Below are 21329 nucleotides of genomic sequence, written 5' to 3' on the forward strand. Positions count from 1 at the left end.
AAGATCCATTACTTTTTATTAAGATGTATAAGAAAAAGATTCTTCAATAGCAAGATAGGAATATTTCTTAATTTTTTCATTCCAGGATGAAGAAGCTGCACTGGCAGATGGTGATGATATTCCTTATGAAAACAGTGTCAGGCAGTTCTTAGGGGAGTACAAGTCATGGCAAGACAACATTCAGACAGTGTTGTTTACATTAGTGCAGGCTATGGGTCAAGTTCGAAGTCAGGAGCATGTTGAAATGCTTCAAGAAATAACTCCCACCTTGAAAGATCTGAAAACACAAAGTCAGAGGTAAGAGTGGTTTCTCAGTCACTGATCAAAATAAAACTGTAAGCAAACCTCAAATAATTTATCTGGTCCTCTTTAAATTCAAAGTAAAGCATTTTACCTGCATCAAAATATCTTCTAAATAATTTTTGAATTTTCCACATTTAATTCATACTCTAAAAATAGCTTTTCTGAATGCATTTTTATTTTTATTTTTCAGCATCTACAATAATCTAGTGAGTTTTGCATCACCCCTAGTCACAGATGCAGCAAATGAATGTTCAAGTCCAACATCATCTGCTACCTATCAGCCAACCTTCGCTGCAGGTAAGGCTGAAATCAGATATTTCAAATTAAGAACTTGTGTGAATATGTTTTCTAAATATTAAGTAATGTGGCAAGTTTGCATGGTATAATGTGTGATACTCCTAGTTAGCAACTCTTAGGAAAAGGATTCTTCCAAAATAGGCAACCAAACCAGTTTTCAAAATAGTGTGAAATTAAGTATGAAAATAATTCACGCCAAATAAACTTTTTAAAGTTTAGGATAAAATTGTATTAATGATAGGGAGTGGAAAGACATTAAGGCCAAATTTCTTAGTTTCTTAGTCAGCTGAAGATTTTGTTCCCTCCTTTTAAATAATAGTATTAACTCTTATTTTTACAGCAGTACGAAGCAACACTGGCCAGAAGACTCAGCCTGAAGTTATGTCACAGAATGCAAGAAAGGCGATTCAGAAAAATCTTGCTACATCAGCAGATACTCCACCAAGCACAGTCCCAGGAACAGGCAAGAGTGTTGCTTGTAGTCCTAAAAAAGCAGTCAGAGATCCTAAAACTGGAAAAGGTAATTAGTTACAATAATGTTGCCTTTTGTTGTACTTTAATTCTCTATATTTTAAAAATGGTGGTTTGAATATTTGCATTTTCATTTCTTTTTTTAGCTGTGCAAGAAAGAAACTCATATGCAGTGAGTGTTTGGAAGAGGGTCAAAGCCAAGTTAGAAGGCCGAGATGTTGATCCTAACAGAAGGATGTCTGTTGCTGAACAGGTGATACTTAAAAATAAGCAAAAATGTGGAACTAAAAATTGTTATATTGACAATTTTTTGTCTCCAGTCCAAGAAGTATTTATTGAGCACCTGTTTAAGTCACAGAACTTAGTATCAAAGGTCTAAAAGCAGTTGACACGTAAAGTTAATGTTCTAAATTAACATGATTTTTAATTGTTTGCCTCACAATGATGAAAAAGGCAAAAATGTTTCATTGTAAATCTCTTCTGAATATCTTCCCACCTTCTCATCTGTAACTATATATGTTATGACACTTTATGTCGCTCTCTTCCCCCCCTCTTATTTTTTTAGCATTTCAGAAAAGACTTTCTTGAATACCTAGAATGGTTTTGATACTTTGAAGCAATCGTATCCATTTGCTACCTAATTCCACTAGACAGAAATTCATATTGCTAGCAGATCACTTGTTATGCCTATGAAGTGTTTCAACCTTTCTTTGTTGGTCTTTTAAAAGTAGCAGTATGTGGATTTAGAAGCTGAGACCAGTGGCACTGTGATTATATGTTGCACAGTAGGTTGCTGAATAGGATTATCATATGTTGTACTTTATCAACTTGCCACAAACTTGTGATATTCTGTATACTTATTTTTCTCAGATTTGTTTCTATTCTAAAACCAGTAGTTCAAACATAGAGGCAGCATGGTACTAAAGAGAGAACAGTGATTTTTCAGTCAGCAGACCTGGATTCTAATTCTACCTCTGATCTTACTATGTAATGTGACTTTGGGCAAGTCATCTACCCTCCTTGGGGCCTCAGGTTCTGTATCTATAAAACTAGATATTCTAAGATTTACTTCCAGCTCTATATCTAGGATCCTAGAACAGTATTCTTAAGGGATTAGTTATTATTTAGTGAAAGTCCTTGGCAGGGTTGTAGGAAGACAGCAGTATGGTGTAATGGAAAGAGGGCTGAATTTGGAGGGAAGACTTAGGGTTGAATGCTGGCTCTGCTACTATTTCTGTTCCTAAATGAAGTCATTTAATGAAGCACAATTTTTGGGGACTCAGTTTCCTCATTTATAAAATGAGGGGATTGGAGATGATCTCTGAAGTACCTTTGAACTTGTTTACTAAATCTGGAGGTCATACTTCCTTCTTTTGTTACCTTTTTTCCTGTTGATTTATATGTTATGTTCAGGTCTTATAAGTTTTCTTCTTCCTGAATATCTTTGGTACTTTCCATCTTCCCCCCTTATTTTCCTTAGGACTCACTTCCTGACTCTCCCACATTGTGGTTTCCTTAAGGGGTGGGCCTCAAAGTCTCTTCCCACATTGGGCAATTCAGGGTTCTCCAACTAGGTCTCTACTCTTGACTTTTGCATGGTCAGAACTAGCCCCCAGCTGAGTACTGTGCTCTTGCCTTCAGGCTTGATGGAGTGCTGCACAGAACCTCCACCTTCACCTCCAAGCATAGTAGTACTCTGTCCCACTTTGTCTCACTTTTTTGGCCTGGCACTATCAGTTCAAAGCCAGCTTTCCCTGCTACAGGCAGTTCAGAGCTTTGCAGCACTGTTGCTTCTGGATTGTAGCGCCTGTGTGGTTTTTTGTTTGTGGTTTGTGGCCAGGTTGGTTGTCATCAATCCCAAATAGACTTCTAGGCCAGGATCAGTATAGCACTGAAAAGGGGGTTGGGGTCTGGGAGCTATGGGATAGAAGAGTGGGTTTTGATGTAAGCCCATGTATCTCCTATAGCAACCTCAGTGCCACTAGAATGGGAAGTGGGGGAAGGGTGTTGAGTGACCTCAAGGTCAGTGATTATCAATTCCTGGGTTTCGTCTTTTTTTTTTTTTAAACCATTCGTTTGGATTCTAATTGTCCTAGATCATAGAGACAGCTGAAATTGCTTTATTTTTGAGGCATAACTTTGGTTTTTGAGATTTGGGGATCAGAGAAAATGTCTGGTCCATCATCTTATTGCTTGCAGGACCCATGTCCAAGAATGGTTATCTTGAAACACATGTCACAAAGCATTATAGGATTATGCTTATTAAAATTTTAAATACAGCATGTTAGGATTCCATTTTTAATAAAAATAGAGAATAAGGGAGGAACTGTTGACAAAATTCATTATTTCAAAGATAATTTTTACATTATTCATTTTAGCAGTCTTTACCCTGAAATCGAGGTCTCAATGCTTCATACCTCAACTTTTCCACTAGCATTCTTGTTGATCTTCCTGCCTGAAGTCTTTCCCCTTGTAGTCCATCTTTCACTCAGCTGCCAAAGTAGTCTTCCTCAAACAGAACTGACTATGTCACTCTGCTACTCAGCAAATTCTGCTAACCTCCCTGTTACCTCCAGTATCAAATATAAAATCAAAATCCTTAATTTAGCTTTTAAAGCTCATCACAATATATAATTTCTTCCCACCTTTCTATTTGTCTTATAATTTACTTCTCTCCACATACTCTGAACCAGTAGCGCTAACCTCCTTCTCCATTTTCTGACTACGTACCAATTCACTGGCTGTCCCCTCATGCCTAAAATGTGCCTCTTTCCTCACGTCCACCTCCTGGCTTCCCTGAGGTCTCAACTAAAAGCCCATCTTCTATGAAGTCCTTTCCTGGTCCATCATCTTCCCTCTCTTCTTCTACCCACCCCCACTCCCATTCTGTCTTTGGATCCACAGTGTCTTTAATCCACAGGTATTTAACGCAGTGCCTGATAGATAGTAAATGATGGATGAATGCTTGTCGAAAATGTAATGGGAGTCATACTGACCAAAGACCCTTATTACTTATATACTCATACTTAAAGGTCTAGACTTAAAAATTAGAAATTGGGGGGGTGTTCCTTGATTCAGAAAGGCAGAATTCTTAAAATGTTTAAAGGGTAATGAATAGTTTTCAGGATCAAGGGATTTCTACCTATTATTAAAAGCCTTCCATTGTCTTAACAGATTGTGCTTTACACATTGCCTAAGACATTGGGGAATATCTATCTATCTCACCTCTTGTACAGGTGACTGCTTTTCTGCAACTTGTCAAATGGCAAAAGGATGTTTCCTCTTCCATACCTTGAGATTGTCTACTAGTTGTAATGTGAACAAGTGGGTTTCTTTTAAGTTTTCTCTTGGAATAGTTAATGTGTCATTTTTACAGTTGAAAAAAATTAAGTAACTTGGAGAGGATATTGTGTGTGTACTTAGCTTTTTAGAGATATCTTTGACTATGAGAGGAGTAATGCTATAGCAGCATCCCATAATATCAGTGATTTATAACTTAAGGAATTTTACATTATAAATAAGAAAACTCTTTATACTTTTTCCACATGGTTTATATGTGGACCTTGCCCTATTTACTTTACATTCATAAGTTCTTAAGTTTAAAATTAGAAGGCCCTTAAAGATCATTAGTCCAACCCTCTCATTCTATAGATAAGGAACCTGAGACCCAGAAAAGTTAAGGGACTTATCCAATATTATATAGGTAGTAGATTGCAGGCTTGTGGATTAGACCTAGGTTCTGACTCTAAATGTAATGTACCAGAAGCATACCTTTAACAACAAATATTCAAGATTTTCAACCTGTTGCTTAGTGTGAGGATTCCTCTTAAAATTCACTTTCCCTGAGGAGTTTTAAATATACCAGTTGCTCTTGCAAGTTTTAGCTAAGTCCTCTAAACTGCTGCTTCACTTGGGAATCACAATCAACTTTTCATCTCTATTCCCAAACCAGTTTACATAATTTAAAAATTGTTATCATTTTAAACTTTTTGCTTTGCTTTTTTTACAGGTTGACTATGTGATTAAGGAAGCAACTAATCTAGATAACTTGGCTCAGCTGTATGAAGGTTGGACAGCCTGGGTATGAATGGGAAGACTGCAGATCAGTCTGGTTAAGCGAGGTCAGACATCTACCAGAATCAACTCGGCCTCAGGCATCCATAGCCACACCACAGTCGGTGGTGATGCATACTGGGGCTTAATCTGAGGAAACCTAGGAAATCTCGGTGCACTAGGAAGTGAATCCTGCAAGATAGCTGCACTCAGGGATACACTAAACACAATGGTCTGCAACCCCAGGGTCAAGGGTGAAAGTTCACCGCCTGAACACCACGATTGTCTTTCTGCTACGGAGTAGCTGCAAACGTGTCAGGAGGTTAGCTGCAGAAAGAAATCCGAATGCTACAGAGTACAGAGTGATATGGAACTCCATTCCACCTGACCCTGTGTGTACAATCCAGGAAATACCAAAGCCCGTTCAAAGAGAAACAGAAAACTGGGCCATGAAGAAATCACAGCAAAGGAAGATTTGATGCATTCAGATTCTTGTGTTACACTTGTTGTGTGGCAGAGTACTGGTTGGGTTACCAGTAAGTTCAAAAAAAGAAAAAAAAAGGCTACGCAATATGAACTTCAGAAATGGACTGAAAGCAGAGAGCTGTATAACAGATACACTGCAATGGAAGAACTTCTGAAATGAAGAAAAAGTCTGGGTTTCCCCCTTTCCCTGCCTTTTCCTTGCTCCTCCTTTACCGACCCACCCCCCCTTCTCCCCTACCATCCTCTTCTTTCCCCTTTTGCCTAGTCTAGTAGATTAGCCATATTTCAAATAAACTTTTATTTCAATCCTTGTATTTCACGTACTTCAGTCTCAATACTGTTAACCTAGATTCTTTTTGATGAATGGAAATTTCTCCAAAAGCACTGAAAACATTGAAAATTCAAGGATTACTTAAAGGTTGAATGATCACATACAAAATGTAATTCTGGTTATTTAAGTCATTTCTGTGATTCTATCATGTACAGTTTCCCAAATTGTCACTGTGCATTTAAAAGTAATTAATCTAACAGGCGATTGATTTAATGTACACTTCTCTCTGCTATTGCAGAATAAGCATACAGGGGTGGGAGGGGTAAGTCATTCAAAATTTTCCCACAAAGCTCCTTCTACCTTAATTGCTGTAGTTAATGTACACTTCTCTCTGCTCTTGCAGAGTAAATATGGGGGGGTGGGAGGGGTAAGTCATTCAAAATTTTCCCACAAAGCTCATTCTACCTTGATTGCTGTAGTTTCTTTCATAAAAGAGTAGCCAATCCAATGTAATCTTTTACCTTTTTCAAAAACCAGGATAGAATATCCAGTAGAGTTTTACATTGTTGATGACAGATAAACAATAAAGTGATGTTCTGGTGGAGGTAGAGTGATATGTTTTTTTAATTCAGTTTCTTCATTTGATATTTTTAATTGGCAAAATTAAAAGTTCATGTGATATATTAGGACTTTTTCCATGTAACATTAGTAACAGGAACAACCAATATTTTGTTAAATTATTAAAGTTGTGTGTGAAGTATTTTACTTTATAGCATGACTTTGATAGTTTACTATTCAGTAACACATGAGTAAACTCATGATCAAGGTTTCCTTAAATTTAGCACTGCATTTTAACACTTGTCTTGATCAGTAAATGAGAATCCTGGCCAGAATAGGAATTTTCGAATCAAGTGATTACAAAAAGCAAAACAAGATTAAAATCTGACTTTTCAAACTCTTGGTAAATTTCTGGACAGAGTTCACTTTCCAGTTTTCACAAACTTGAAGTGTTAAGGAAAATTCAACATACTTATTAGCTTTTTGTATTTTGATTGTTTCATTACTCTGATTTGATTCCCATGAGATAATGCATTTCATTATAGATGCCTTCTTAACACTTTGCCATGTATTGCAAGAAAGATGGCATTTCAATATCCATGTGCCTAACAAAAGATCCTATCACAATTTTTTACTTTGTTTATAGTGAACTTTATTTTAATAAAACAACACGCTGGAATAGTAATGCCATAATGCATTTTGCATGCTGCTGTTTTCTAGAAGCTGTGAGTATTTCATCTCACATGTACCTCCTAGTATCCAAAAATGAAGCTGCTTTTTCTTTATATTATCAGAATGAAAAAGCATCCCTGCTTTTTTTAAAGCATACAAGTCCAAATCGGCCCCCACGTGTAGTATTTGGAAATGGTTTCCTCTTTATTAAGGAAGGTTAACAGAAAATTCCAAGAAGTATCAGACTTCACAGGTGCCTTGGCGCTTTATCCCAGCTAACACAGTGAAACAACTTTACTATGAGAGCTGGCATCCATACACATTCTAGTAAATTATCCATGTATGACCTCTAACAAAATGGTCCCTTCAACATTTGAGGTAACACCATAAAAACAAGAAATGTTTTGTTTTCAGAAACATTAAACTGTGACTTCAAATATATATTGACATTTACTGCATTTGGTTTGATTTCTTCATGGAATTTATAAATGGCTTTGCAGCTTTAGATTGCTATAAGAATATTCACCAGTATCTTCAAGACATGCACAGTTTAAAGAGATAGTGGCATTGTAGCAGATCAACTAGAGCTGTAGGTTTCATGTTCATAATAAGACAAAGATTAAGCAGCTATGAAGTCATTATTATACTTAGTAATAGACAAAATAGCTATGGAAAACAAGGTGGTTTGGGTTTCTTTTTAATGATTCAGGTTGATGACAACCTCCAAGTAGTTATTTTTCTTTTCTCTCAAAGCTTAGCTATTCTCTGTTATGAATGTTGTTCAAGTCATTGGAATTGCCTGGCCATCTTTGTTTTTTTGTTTTGTTTTGGTTTGAGAAATGTTTGCCTGAAAAAGCTCTGGAGGTGTACTAGTTTGTGAAGTACCTATAGCAGTTTCACTGGTCTATTTAATATATTTGTCCCATTGTGTTCATGATTAGTTCTTATGCAGCTTTCTTGATGGTTAGGTTATTTGGATGACAGTATCAAGAGTCTCATAGTTTTCCTTTCTGTGTGAGACTGAGAGTTTAGGTAGAACTTTGAATCTACTATCACAATCCGTCTTAAATTCTTTATTAGGTTCCAGATGCCAAAGTTTAAGGCTGAAATTTAAGATAAAGTCATCTAGCACTCCAATTAACCCTCTCTCTTCACCTTCTTGTTATACTCTAAATGGTTTTCCAGTGTTGTGACCTGCATTGTAGGAGTTTTCTCCAGTGTTTGGTTGGTCTAATCTGTAAAATGTTAAGGAAAGAGCCATTTAAAATTTCTGATCAGGGCAGTGTGAGTACAGCCAAATATTAGAGTATTAAGTGCAATCTTAAGTCCCCTCTTAAGTTACAGGCAATACTTTAATCCTGAAAAATCTTCCCTCTTCTGTTCTCAGCAATTACTTTTGAAGGTTGCTTATTTGAGTAGCACCCAAACAAAAGGAGCTGGTTCCTTTTCTGTGCTCTTGGCAGTTCTTCCCTCCTTTTAGGACACATAAACTATGATTCAGCCAATTTCTTTAAGCCTAACTGAACTGCTCATTCAAAAGAAAATGGCAAATTATTTACTATTATCACCCTTGAATTTTTTTTTATGTGAAATTAGATGAATGTCAAAATCAGTGACCTTCCATTTCTCACTTGGCTTACATATCAATAAAAGTGAATTAGGATATTTTATTTTCCTTAGACTTTAGAGTTAGGATATTGCTAATATAACATTCAGTGAAAGACTGGCTTATGCTTTGATGTTTCTAGTTAGAACAAAATAGGGTAGCTTATCTAGATATGGTAAAAAAAAAAAAATTTTTTTTGATATGATGGAAAAGAAATTTACCATACTATGAAGTTGTGTGGGTTTTGTTGCACTTTTCCTGCTCCTTATAACCTGTATTGGGAATAGCAACATTTCAACTTCATTAACAAAAAGTGCAGGACACTTGGCCCTGGCCAAGAGAATCTCTCATTTAAAAGGGTAGATTGTAAAACAAGCAGACTGTAGATCAATTGGTTTTCCATACTCAATTGTGTGGGTTTATTAAGGAAAAACTGTTGTACTAATAATGTAAAAATGTAATGCAGTTGTTAGATGTATTTTCAAAAGTGGTAAATAGTAAAGAATTGCATGTTGCTCAGAAATTCAGAGTTGTGGAAAGATGCTTTGTTTTTATTTTTTAAAAAAACAAGCTGATTTAAATATAAGCATATTTTTACAACATTCAAACCTCAGATGTTTTGTTCAGCTCAAGAAGTTATACCCCTTGTCCATTACTATTTTCTGGTGTGAAACACTTTTCTTTTCTCTACCACTTTTAGTGGTAATCACAGTATGTGACATGAATAATTTCTCCATTTACCATTATTGTGAGGGCAAATAATTTAAAATGAATCTTCCTTTTTCCTAACAGAAATGTATAAAAGGAAGTGGCTGCTCTGTACAAAGATTGTATTGCCTCCCCAATGGATGTAATTTTGTGAGTGTATCACACACACCAGCTTCCTAAAAATGTTTATAATGCATCTTTTGAAAAAAAAATTTACAAGCAAACTTTGTGCATACATTGCATCAACATGGCAAAGATTGTATAAAATACCTTTTTCAAGAAATAAAGGTTTAAACTCAACTGGGCTAATGTTAAATTCTGAATTTATTGATCAAAGCAGACTACTAAAAATACTTCTAGCCCTAACCTAAATATTAAAGTCTTCATCGAACTTCCTACAGCTCTATGATGTGTACAATTTGTTTATTACCCCCAACAAAGTTTTCTTAATTCTTAAAATGTTTCAAAGTACATGTTGTATCCAAACTGGATAAAAGAATTATCACTTCAAAAAAATTTCAGTATGGTTGCAAAATTGAAAAACCTTTAAATCAAATACAGGGACGTTGTGGTTTGGAGCCATGGTTCCAATTGCTTCATTTGGAGAATGTTTTTTTTTTAAATCCAACCATACTAGTGTCAAAATAAAGATAATTATAAATTTGCTCAAAAGTTGGATGAGCTTATCAGTTTAATTTGTAAAGTCTGCTGGTAGGTGTGTTTATCCTGTTATGATTTGGTACTTTTCAAAGTAAAAAATGAATACAACCTCTCATCTGTTTATATTACAAAAGCTGAAAAAAGGAGTGGGGAAAGAATCTATAAGTATGAATGTTTATAAGTGAAACATTTAGAGAACTGAAGATCTAATCCATTTTTTTCTGTTTATAATTGGAACATTATTAACACTGTTAACTCTGTAGGGTTTTTTTTCCCCTTTCCTTAAAAAAATTCCAAAACTGCTCATGGGAAACTTCAGTGGTAAAGGTGGGGAAAACTTAGTGGAAAACTCAGACAACCTTACCTATATAACTGTTAGGCTGTGAATATGGAACAAGTGCACAGGAAAGTTCTACAATACAGATCATATTCCATATAGTACCTAAAAATTCTATTATCTTACCATAGGTACTTTACCACCTGACCTAAAGCATTTTTTTTTCCTTAGGGCTGGATTTTCAAAATAAAAATATGTTCCTGCAATTCTGTGGGAGACAGTATTTTTCACATAAATTATTCCCCTTTATCCTCAAGACCTTTTTTGAGGAATTTAACTAGTTGAGGGTATTCCACCTTACCTATTCAACTTCAATACTTCAGTCAGTCTTGAGTTCTTCCCATCCCTCAAAGATATTTTATCATCTAAACTTTTCCTTTCACTCCTTACCCTTCAAAAAACAAAAGAGCTCTTCAGCGTTTCTTTAACATTGAATACCAGTCCTGCTTGGAGTGATCTGTAACCACCATACCGTATATGACTCATCTTGCCTTCAGAAGTAAAGCAACAGTTGAGTCTTTGGGAGATTCTGATGTAAAGCCACAAGAAGTTCACGCTTTAGCTGTCCAGTTTTAAAGGGCATGCCGACTGTTGCTAGGCAGTTTCTAAAATAAAAATGGAAGGGGCAGCCATGTGGCCCAGCGGATGCAGCACTGGGCGTGCAATCGGGGAGACGGGTTCACACACCGGCTTTGCACCTAGCCTGTGGTAACGAGGATGCAACGTTTACAAAGCCCTTTCCAACTCCAAGGCCGCTGCCTAAGTGACCCCGCTGCTTTTAGATCTCTGTCCAGTCAGGCCTTTGGCGCCGCTGGAGACGGCTGTGCGGGCCGAGTGACCCCAGAACGCGGCGGGGGGAGGGGTGGCTCCGGACCAAGCCCAGGAAACGCTGGCACAAGCTCGCTTGTGCGCATCACAGTGGGCGGCGGGCGGGGGTCAGCACGGTAACGTGGTTTGCCCAGGACCACACCGCTGGTGATCTCGGGTCCTCCCGATTGGGACTACTCAGCTGCCCCAGCCGCATAAAACTCAAACACCAGGCCCTCCCCTCCCTAAACGTATGGCCATTCTGTTTTCATTCGTGGACTTCTACAAAATGGGGATGAAATATAATGGGAAAGCTCCCGTCTGCTAAGAGCTGCTGCCAGCTGGAGCGCCTCGTCATTTTACCGAGAAGATGGTCCTAGGAAGAGAAAATTCTGCGCCTGCGTCGCGCTCCACGCGCACGCGCAGACGCGCTCGAATCTCTTCCGTACCTGTGACAGTTGAACCGCTTCCGAACCTGTAATGGGGAGGGGAGGAGAGGGAGGGCTTAGAAGGGATCCAAGGGTTGATTGGCCAACCCACACATCTCCCCGCCCCTCAACCCAGGCCTTTCTTTATATCTTTCTCAGCCTCGTTTTGAAAACATGCACCGATTCGTGGTTGGTTGGTATGAACTTCAGCTTCGCCTGAATTCTACCAATGAGAAGACAGGCTCGCAAGACCTGTCGGGAAAGGGAACCGGCCTATAAAAGGACTTGAGGAGAAAGGCCTTCTCTGTTAAGGATCCTGCGCAAGGTTGTTGGCGTAGCGTTGTTATTTTGTATGTACAGATCCCGAGGCGGTGGCCGGTTATCCTGAGAGGTGCTACAGCGACCATGGCCGAGGGGGACAATCGCAGCACCAACCTGCTGGTGAGTAGCCCGGAAGCCCGTAGCCAACACAGGTCTCAGACCTGCTTCCCCTGGGTTACTTAGGTGCCGCGGCCAATCTGGTAGCCTGGCCGCCCCAGGTCGAGGCTCGCGAGCCGAAGTAGGGTCTTCATCCCTGTCCTCCCGGCTCCGCTGCTAATGCTTAAGTACCGTTGTTTGGGCCTCGAGGGGTTTGGCTGCCTAACGATCCTTCCTGAGTGGAGCCTGCGCGGGGGAGGAGGGAGGGGGGCAGGGGGGGGCAGGACGGGCCGAAGGCCTTGGTCTAGTCGTCGGAAGAAGAGGTGGATGGATAGATGGATGTGAGCAAGACGAAGAAGCGAATCCAACTTGACCCTGCTGTGCTGGAGCTTGGTCAGGCCCTTTACCCTAATCCTCAGTGTTCTCCTCCCCCGCTTCCGCTCCCTTCCGGCGAAAACATCGAGGTGCTGGGCAGAAGTAGAATTTTCCTTGTTTTCGAATGAGTTCATCTGAAGGTGAAGGCTTCTTGCTGCCCAGAATGGGTGGGGAAAGCTGGAATGGACCGGTGACAGCAGATTACTTAACGCGTGATTTTTGGAAGAGCGGCGGAATGCTTGTCATTTGACTGGGATTTGGGTGTCAGACATTCCCGGGCTCTCGGAGCTGGAAAAGGGTCTTCGAGATTATCCGGGCCAACACCTCTTTAGAAATGAGAAATGCTCAGATCTGGCGCTGATGGCTTAGAAAACCTGGGTGTTCTTTCCTCCGTGTGCCCTGGAAGCTCGGTTCATTTAAATGAAAAGTTTGGAGTTTGGCATAGTCATCTCATGGAGGTCATGAAATAGATAAGGCCTGGTAGAATGTTAGGAAGGTAGCAGTTTTAAGATCTAGAGGTAGAAGGGAGCTTCTTAGAGAGCATCGCATTGGCCCCTTCATTTTGCAGGTGAGGAAAATGAATCTCTATAAAGTACAATGACTTGCATGTTTTAAGATAAAGAAATACTAGAGTATTTCTCATATGATTAATTCTAAGGGATTTTTAGAAACAACTGGATTTCACATTAGTTTTTAGACTGCAAACAATTTTTTAGCTGTATTATTCATTTTTCTTATGTTGACCCTGCTACTTCTTCTGTTTTTTGCTTATTCAAGAGCTTCACTTTGAGACAATTTGAGTTCCTCAAATTCTCCCACAAGCTACAAGGAGAGTTGTATTGAGTTTAAGATGGAACATCCCAATTTGATGAAATCAGGCTTCATCTCTTTTATATGTTAATGCAATATATCTCTGTTTCAAGTGATGTTAAAATCTAGTGGTCTCTTGTTACAAGAAAGTTATTTTGAAAATTGAAGGTTGTCTGGAAAATCTTAAAAAATTGAAAGACATCTTAAGAGACCCTCTTAGTCCAAGAAAGATGTAAATCCCTTTTATTAACCTTATTTTATGCGTTTACTAAAATGGTGATTTTTGTTTTGAAAACTACTGGGGCCTGAACCTAGAATTAATAATCCTTTGATAAGGTTACACTAAATAAAAATTTAACCTTTCAACCTAATGACTTTATTAATGTTTTGATGTCTTTTTTCTTTATATCACCTATATTTCCCAGTCCATCCTTTTACCATCTTCCCCCTAGAGAGTGACCTCTTATAACAAAGAAGAAAAAGCAGTTCAACAAAACTAATCAATACATCAGAAATGTCTGACATCATATGCAGTGTACCACACCTAGGTGTCTTCTGTCTTTGGGTCTAAGCTTGGTCGTTATCATTTTACAGTAGTTAGGTTTGCTTGTTTTCTTGTTTTTCTCATGAACATTGGTTGCAGTCATTGTTTACTTTATACCATTCTGCTTATTATTTCCTTTACTTAGAGTTTGTAAGTCTTCTCATGCTTTTATTTATTGATAGCATTTTCATTATTTCTTTTGGCACAGTATTATTTCCTCACATTGATGTGCCACAACTTGTTTAGTCAGTTCCAGTTGATGGAAATAGAATTTATTTTCCACTCTGTGCTTGTACAAAAAAGTTCTGCTATAAATATTTTGGCATGTTGGGGGAGGGGGTCTATCACTGACTTTTAGGTGACCCCTGTAACTTTTTTAAAAATTAGAATTATTGGCTAGTTTCAGCTGAGAATGTGTTATGAACATTGTAGCACCATAAAAGAATTTAGCTTTCAGATAGCCAGGACTACTGTTAAAAATATTGTAATAACTGTTTAAAGTATTTCTTTATGCAGGCTGCAGAAACTGCCAGCCTGGAAGAACAGTTACAAGGATGGGGAGAAGTGACGCTAATAACTGATAAACTCCTTCGGTGGGAAAGGGCCTGGTTTCCGCCTGCAGTGGTTGGTGTTGTTTCTTTGGTATTCCTGTAAGTGAGCTTTGAAGCTGCTACTTTGATATTTGCCATAAGTGTTTACTTGCACTCTTTTATTTAAGCCTTTCATTTGATGCCGTGCCCTAAATCCTTGGTAATGCGTAATCTGTAAAGAATGTGTTTTCTTAGGTCAGCTTCCTCACATTTCATTACTTACGTCAACTTTGCTTTATAATGCTCTATTGCATTTAACGTGTAATGTGTTTTATAACTTTATTGGTGCTAAACTCATCTACTAGACTTTTAAGGACTGTGAGGTATTGGAATCATGCTTAATTACCTTGTTACAACTGTATATCTGCTCCTTCACCTAGCTCAGTGCTTTGCTTGCAGTGAATGGTTTTTATATTTTTGTTGTTTTTATTGATATTATGGGATAAACTGAGTAGTAATCTGACACTTAAATCTTGTTTTCTTTTTTCTTTAATAGTTTGATCTACTACCTAGATCCATCTGTTCTTTCTGGTGTTTCCTGTTTCGTTATGTTTCTGTGTCTGGCTGACTACCTTGTACCCATCCTTGCTCCTCGAATATTTGGCTCCAATAAATGGTAAGTTAAGTAATACTTTAGTAACTCTAAGAGAAGTTTGTTGGTATATTAGGATGCCTAATTTAATTGCCAGCTTATATGTCCAGGATTCACAGTTTAATATGCATCAGGAAAATAGAGGGAAAATAGTTTAGTATCTTATAGCAGGAAAGACTTCTGGCTGGTGGAGAGAATTGCTTTTGAGAAATACAAGTAAATTAAAGATATTAAGGAATTAGTCGAAACTGACTGAATTAGTCCTTAAAAGAAGTGTTATCTCCACTGAAAATATATTGTTTGTTGTGAATGTGTTCTTTTTTTTTAACCTGGTGAGAATTGAAGTTACTATGTAATTCCTGTAGTATATTTGAAAATAAATCCTGAAAAACAATCTGATTTTTCACCCTAAAATTTGAACTATAAAAATTTACAAATAAATGCTGTTAATAAAAGCAGGTTACTGTAGTAAGTAAAATGAGCTCTAAATTGGGAGTCAAAGAACTTGGATTCAAGAACTAATTTTTGTGTCTTGGGGAGGGAGGGACAGAAAATCTAAGACTTATGGAAGTGATTGTAGAAAACTGAAAACAATTTTGAAAAATAATGTAAAAAAAAAAAAAACCACCTTTGTTACTAACTATAGCCATGTGACTCCAGTCACTTCTCAGGGTTTCTATTTGTCCTTTGGACTAGATGGCAGCTATTTTCCAAATCTGTGTTTCTGTCCTTGACATGAATATAATATGAAGTTGTGACTATACTCATTGAAAGTCTATGGGTCTTTTTCTTTCATTTCATATAAAAGATTTTTTTTTTAATCTTCATGTAAACTTCTAACCAAATCCCTAACAAATTAGTAAACATGTCAAATATGAGATAAAGTTTTCAACATAATGGTTCAGTTTGTTTCAGATTTTCTTTCTTAGCATTTTTTCATTTTTGTTTCTCATTTTCAGTGAACAAATCTTTTTTTTCTTCTACCTACTCTTTTTCTTCCCTCTCTTTTCCTCAAGAAAAATCCTTGTAACAAATATACGTAAACAAGTAAAACCTATTCCATGTCTAAAACAGCACATCTCATTATATACTTGAATCCATCACCTCTTTGTCAGGAGGTGGTAGCATGTTTCATCCTTAGTGCTTTTGCCTCATGGTTGTTACATTGTAGTCTTTTAAGGTTGTTTGTCTTTACACTGTTGTTTTCTGTACAAATAATTCTCTTGGTTCTACTTACTTCACTCAGCATCAGCTCGTACAAGTCATCCTTTGGAATTGTCCCCTTCATCATTCCATTACGTTTATATATTATAATAAACCATTCCCCAACTGGTTTCCACCTGCAGTTATGGATATTGTTTGTAGTTCTTTGCCACCACAAAAAGAATTCCTATAAATATTTTTGTATTTATGGGTCCTTTTCTTCTTTCTTTGGTCTCTTTGGGAGTAAAGACCTAACAGTGGTGTCTGTGGGCCTAGGGGTATGCACAGTTCAACTTTTTGGGCATACTTCCAAATTGTTTTCCAGAATGGCTGGCATAGCAGTTTCATATAAATGTCCATGTCTATGCACTACATATACACTTTTTATTATGTAAACTAGAGAAACAATGCTATTTTATATAACCCAAAAAACAAGACATTTTATATCCTTTTGGCATTTCTTTTTACTACATTGAAATACACTTACATTTTGTGAGAAGTGGTGAAATAGAATTAGGGTGGACAAATTTTATAGCTATCATTCCTAAAATTTGATTTCTAAATCTATACAGATTTTTCTCTAAATAAGAGAAAACCCTGGGAAAAAAACCTCTTGAAATACAAAACTCCAAATATAAAACTCATTTCATCTCAAAGTTAGAAAAGACTTTGAGACATCAGCTAAGTATAAAAATATCCAACCCATGGTCATCCTTACTTTGATTAAGGACCTCTAATAAGGGGGTCTCACTGTCTCATAATACTGCCCAGCCCTTAAGACTTTTAAATGGCTCTTATTGTTGGGAAATTTCATTATCTTGGGTTAAAATCTGCAGTTTTGTAAATTTAATCATTTTTCTTAGATCTCTTCCTTGAAACATTCTATAAGGCAGCTTTCCAAATACTAGAAAATAGCTGTTATATCTACTCTCAAATCTCTTGGCTAAATATGTCCATTTTCTTTTCCTTCTAATATAGCGTGAGCTTACAGCTCCTTACTTAGCCATTTTATCCTCTCTCCTTTGAATGTGCCTTCTTAAAGCATTATATCCTTCTTAAAATGTGATGCTCAGAATTGACCTGAGTAGTCTAGTGATCTGACTATGACAAGAGTATAGTTGGACTGCCTCCTTCCTCATTCTGGGTCCTGTGTCTCTTAAGGCAGCCTAAAATCAGATTATTTGGATGCCATATTGTTTGACTTACTTTAAGCTTTCAGTTCACTAAAACTCCCAGATCTTTTTTACACTTCCTCCATTTTCTATTTCTCAATTTGATTGTTTTAACCTCTTATATCTGAAGTTGTGATTTCTGGTTAACAAACCTAAGTGTAAGATTTGATTCAGTTTGGGCATTTGCTGTTTCCTAGTTCTGGGTTCATCTTTCCCCCTTTTCATGAACTTCATACCCACATCTATGCCCTTCTCAAAATGATCTTTTATCTATTTTACGTATACTTCTATGTGTGAAACTCCTGAAGAGGGCAGGGACTGTTTCATGTTTGTCATTGTATCCCCATTTCCTAGCACATAGTAGACACTTAATAAATGCTTGGTGATTAATGAATAGATTGACACCCCCCAAAAAAAAAAACCACAAAGCACTGTTGTTGTTGTTGTTGTATTAATTAAATTGGGTTTTGTTAAATTTTAATTTTATTAAACCTGGTAAGTGATTAAAGAAATTTTTTTTAACTGAATATGTAGACTTGTCATCTTTAGGTTGAGGATAGAGAGAATGCTAAAAAAAAAATAAAAGCAACTGATTCATGAAATTTTCCCTTACTATCACACTTTTAAAAATGCACAGCACTGATCATAAAGGACCCCTAGGCTTAATAATATTTCTGCAGAGGAATCACCACCCATTGGGTGGTTGAGGCAGGAGAGAAAAGGACCATGATCTACTTAATTATTAGTAACATTTTTCTTATCTGCCAAGGACAATGATAAAAAAAAAAAGCAAATTTTCTCAGTTAACAGAACCAATAAGAAGTTAAGTAAATGCAATTTGATTAAATTTCATTTTCAAACATACCTAATAAAGGGAATAGCTTCATGGCTTGGGAGCTTAATCACTGTTGACTCAGAATCTGACATATAAAGCATAATATATAAATAGTATTTTGGATATATATAGCTTTTAGTGGGGAATTGTATCCTGATGAATATCTGGTCACTGGATTCAGGTGGCTCTGGAGGAGAAGTAAGGCTGGTGACCTGCACAGTCCTCCCTCACTCAAATCAAAGTCAACTGCAAGTCATGTCATCATTTCTCTGGTGGCGTGGTCTTCGGCAACTAAGGATGTACACAGTATGGTCTGATTTTCATAGAGTAGAAACTGCTTATACCAATAATTTACCTTAGGTCATTCAGTTAGAGTGTTGATAATTATGATAATAAATATCATAGATTTAGAGTTAAAAGAGACCCTCTCATTTTATAAATCAAGAAACAGGCTTAGGGAGAGTAGGTGATTTACCCAGGATCATATAGATAGTAAGTTCCTGAAATTAGATTTGAACCCAAGACTTCCATACTACAAGTGGAACATTCTATCCATAAAGTTCAGTTTTCTGATGTTTAACAAAAGTATAATATTTTTAAATAAAAAATCATTAGAAGATAAATGTGATTTGGGTGGGTAAATATGTCATTATGATACTGATGCTGAAAAATAATTTTTGTATTAAAATCAACTGTTATCAAAATTAGTGTTTATTTGAATGGCATATGTAAAACAGTACCGTGCCTCTCCAGACCAGAAACATCAATAGCTGTATACTTGGTGATTTTAACTGAATGCCTACTCAGAATTAAAGCAAAAGGCTCTTGATTCCTTAAAAGACTAGACATAGGTGTCATGTAGCCATGCTTTCAAGGCAGTTAGGGTTCTGCAAGGCATAAGTGAGGCAGGAGTACATTCCAGAGTAATGGTTTGCCATTTATAGGAAGCAGCTTAAAATAGACTGCTTGAAAAGGGGAATAATAGGATGTTGGAAGGAAAAAATAGACTGAAGTTTTTGTATTTTATCCTAGAGGCAATAGGGAAATCACTGAAGATTTTGAATAGATTTGTAACATAGTCTGGTCTAGGCTTTAGGAATGTTAATAAATTTTAGTCTTTAATGTAGGGTTCCATGAAAGTTTAAAATGCAGAAATAAAGATGGTTCAGTTTAAATAGGATATCCAAGAGTTAGTTTATTTTAAAGGTGACATTACATTGAATATAGACCTTTTTCCCATTGATTAGAACTTTCTAACCCTTTCTTCCTTCCATAGGAACTTAGACTGAGGCTGGTAAGCCACATATCTCTCTTTACATGGGCAGCCTGTGACTCTTCAAGATCTTCTTATATAGTAATGAATTTTATTAAACCCTATAGACTGTAGAGTAGTTAGGTGGCTCTTTGAATTAATGAGGTTTACAAAATATGGTTCTGGAGCTACATAATTGTATGAGACCTTCTACATGTATAGGATAAAATATTTTGCTTTGATGTGGTTCTTTGTCAAATTTTACTTTAGTAGAAATAATCTTAAAATGTAAGATGACAAAAGTGTACGTATGACTTCTTGTTCTATATAAAATAGAAGTTTGCTCACATTAAAAGTGAGGTGGTTATTTCACTAGGACAACTGAGCAGCAGCAAAGATTCCATGAAATTTGCAGCAATCTAGTGAAGACACGGCGCAGAACTGTTGGCTGGTGGAGACGCCTCTTCACACTGAAGGAAGAAAAACCTAAAATGGTACTTGTTTTTGACACATTTGTCTAGTATGTCTTCTAATCTGTCTTCAAAGTAGCATGATATTTGTAGGCTAAGAAATATGGGGGGTTTTTGTTAGTAATAGTTGCGCCATGCAAGTCAGGAAGTTACATTATCTGTACTTGTTTGTTTTTGGGTAATGTTTCCTCTTTTAGATAAGAATGTTTTTGTTCCTAATTTTTTTTTTGCTAACACAAGTAAAATATCTGTACTGTATTTAGAAAAAGTATCCCCCTTGTATTGCTTCACTTTTACATAATATAATTATAGGGAGAGTCTTTTGGGTAGCAGTGGTTAACTTCCAGACTAACACAGTTGTCCTTTTCACAGGATTAGGGGCACTGACATCCCCAAGATCTAGAAAATCCATGTAAAGTTTTTTGGCTTTTCCTTTGTACAAGAGAGGTCTGAATTCTTTTCCTTTTCTCTTATGGGATGTTTACAGTACCTTATTATAAAATTTGGGTTGATATTGTACAATACTATATATATATTTTATGCATTTCTGATTTTTGAAACTTTCTGTATCATGTGCTGACCTTCCTGTGTCGTCTGTGACTTCCACAAAATTCCCCAGAAATTCCCATTTAATTTCTTAGGCTAACCTGCAATAAATCAAAATTGTAAGGGGGTAAGTCTCAATGTGGAAGGGATATCTTGTGATTTGGTTTACATTGGAAGGTCTGAATAAAGAGTAAGAAGAGAACATTTAAACATAGATAATTTGTATTTGCTTTGTGGTAATAACAAAATTCTAAAAAGCTTAGTTTTTAGGTATCCTACCTCTATAAACAAGGAATTCTTTTTCATTTTTATTTTTTAGTACTTCATGACCATGATTGTTTCCCTTGCTGCCGTTGCTTGGATTGGACAGCAAGTCCACAATCTTTTCCTCACCTACCTTATTGGTAAGCCTTTTTAGAAAATGAACCAAAAAGTCCTTGGCCCCAAAGAGCTAATATTCTACAAGGAGGGGAAAAAATGTGCACATATATAATTGCATATAAATAAATACAAGGGTAAATTTTTTTTGTCACAGACACTAACAGGGGGATTGAAATGTTTCATGCAGAGAGAATTCTGAAGGAAGGAAATGAATTTTTTTTTTTTTTTTTTTTTTTTTTGGAGCAGGAAAGGCGAGGCATTTGGGGTTGAGTGACTTAGCCAAGGTCACACAGCTAGTAAGTGTCAAGTGTCTGAGGTCGGATTTGAACTCAGGTCCTCTGATCTCCAGGGCTGGTGCTCTATTCACTGTGCCACCTACCTGCCCACCCCCTTTTTTTCTTTTTTTTGAAGTATTAAGTGCTTTTATTGTTTAAAGAACTTCAACATTGGAACTTAAAAACAAAAGGAAAAAAAGCATGTTGTAT

At 36.8% G+C, this 21329-nt stretch overlaps 2 protein-coding genes and 1 long non-coding RNA gene across 8 annotated transcripts in view; 2 read left to right on the top strand and 1 right to left on the bottom strand.

Annotated features, from left to right (window-relative positions):
- The window catches only part of SMG1 (SMG1 nonsense mediated mRNA decay associated PI3K related kinase), a 108167-nt gene extending 102243 nt beyond the window's left edge, over positions 1–5924 (top strand). For all 4 annotated transcript variants that reach the window (XM_072598025.1, XM_072598023.1, XM_072598024.1 and 1 more), the window contains 5 exons: positions 86–297; positions 494–600; positions 941–1120; positions 1218–1324; positions 5081–5924. In XM_072598025.1, the coding sequence (XP_072454126.1) occupies positions 86–297; positions 494–600; positions 941–1120; positions 1218–1324; positions 5081–5158 (684 nt within the window). In that variant the 3' untranslated portion in view covers positions 5159–5924. The remainder of the gene's footprint in view (positions 1–85; positions 298–493; positions 601–940; positions 1121–1217; positions 1325–5080) is intronic.
- On the bottom strand, positions 1–11397 carry LOC140497270 (uncharacterized). 2 transcript variants are annotated; one of them, XR_011964592.1, is made up of 2 exons: positions 10813–11397; positions 1–277 (listed from the first exon to the last, which is right to left on the bottom strand). It is a non-coding gene; the product is annotated as an uncharacterized lncRNA (long non-coding RNA). The 2 variants fall into 2 exon arrangements; XR_011964591.1 differs by having other exon boundaries at positions 10724–11397.
- Positions 11388–21329, top strand: part of ARL6IP1 (ARL6 interacting reticulophagy regulator 1) — a 20129-nt gene continuing 10187 nt past the window's right edge. Inside the window, exons 1-6 of one of the 2 annotated variants that reach the window (XM_072598028.1) lie at positions 11388–11706; positions 11817–12098; positions 14320–14453; positions 14890–15009; positions 19824–19941; positions 20783–20867. In XM_072598028.1, coding sequence (XP_072454129.1) covers positions 12063–12098; positions 14320–14453; positions 14890–15009; positions 19824–19941; positions 20783–20867 — 493 coding nt within the window. In that variant the 5' untranslated portion in view covers positions 11388–11706; positions 11817–12062. Of the gene's footprint in view, positions 11707–11803; positions 12099–14319; positions 14454–14889; positions 15010–19823; positions 19942–20782; positions 20868–21329 lie in introns of those variants that run through there. The other variant, XM_072598029.1, reaches the window with a different exon arrangement.

Source organism: Notamacropus eugenii, chromosome 3 (genome assembly GCF_028372415.1).
Source record: "Notamacropus eugenii isolate mMacEug1 chromosome 3, mMacEug1.pri_v2, whole genome shotgun sequence".
Classification (NCBI taxonomy): domain Eukaryota; kingdom Metazoa; phylum Chordata; class Mammalia; order Diprotodontia; family Macropodidae; genus Notamacropus; species Notamacropus eugenii.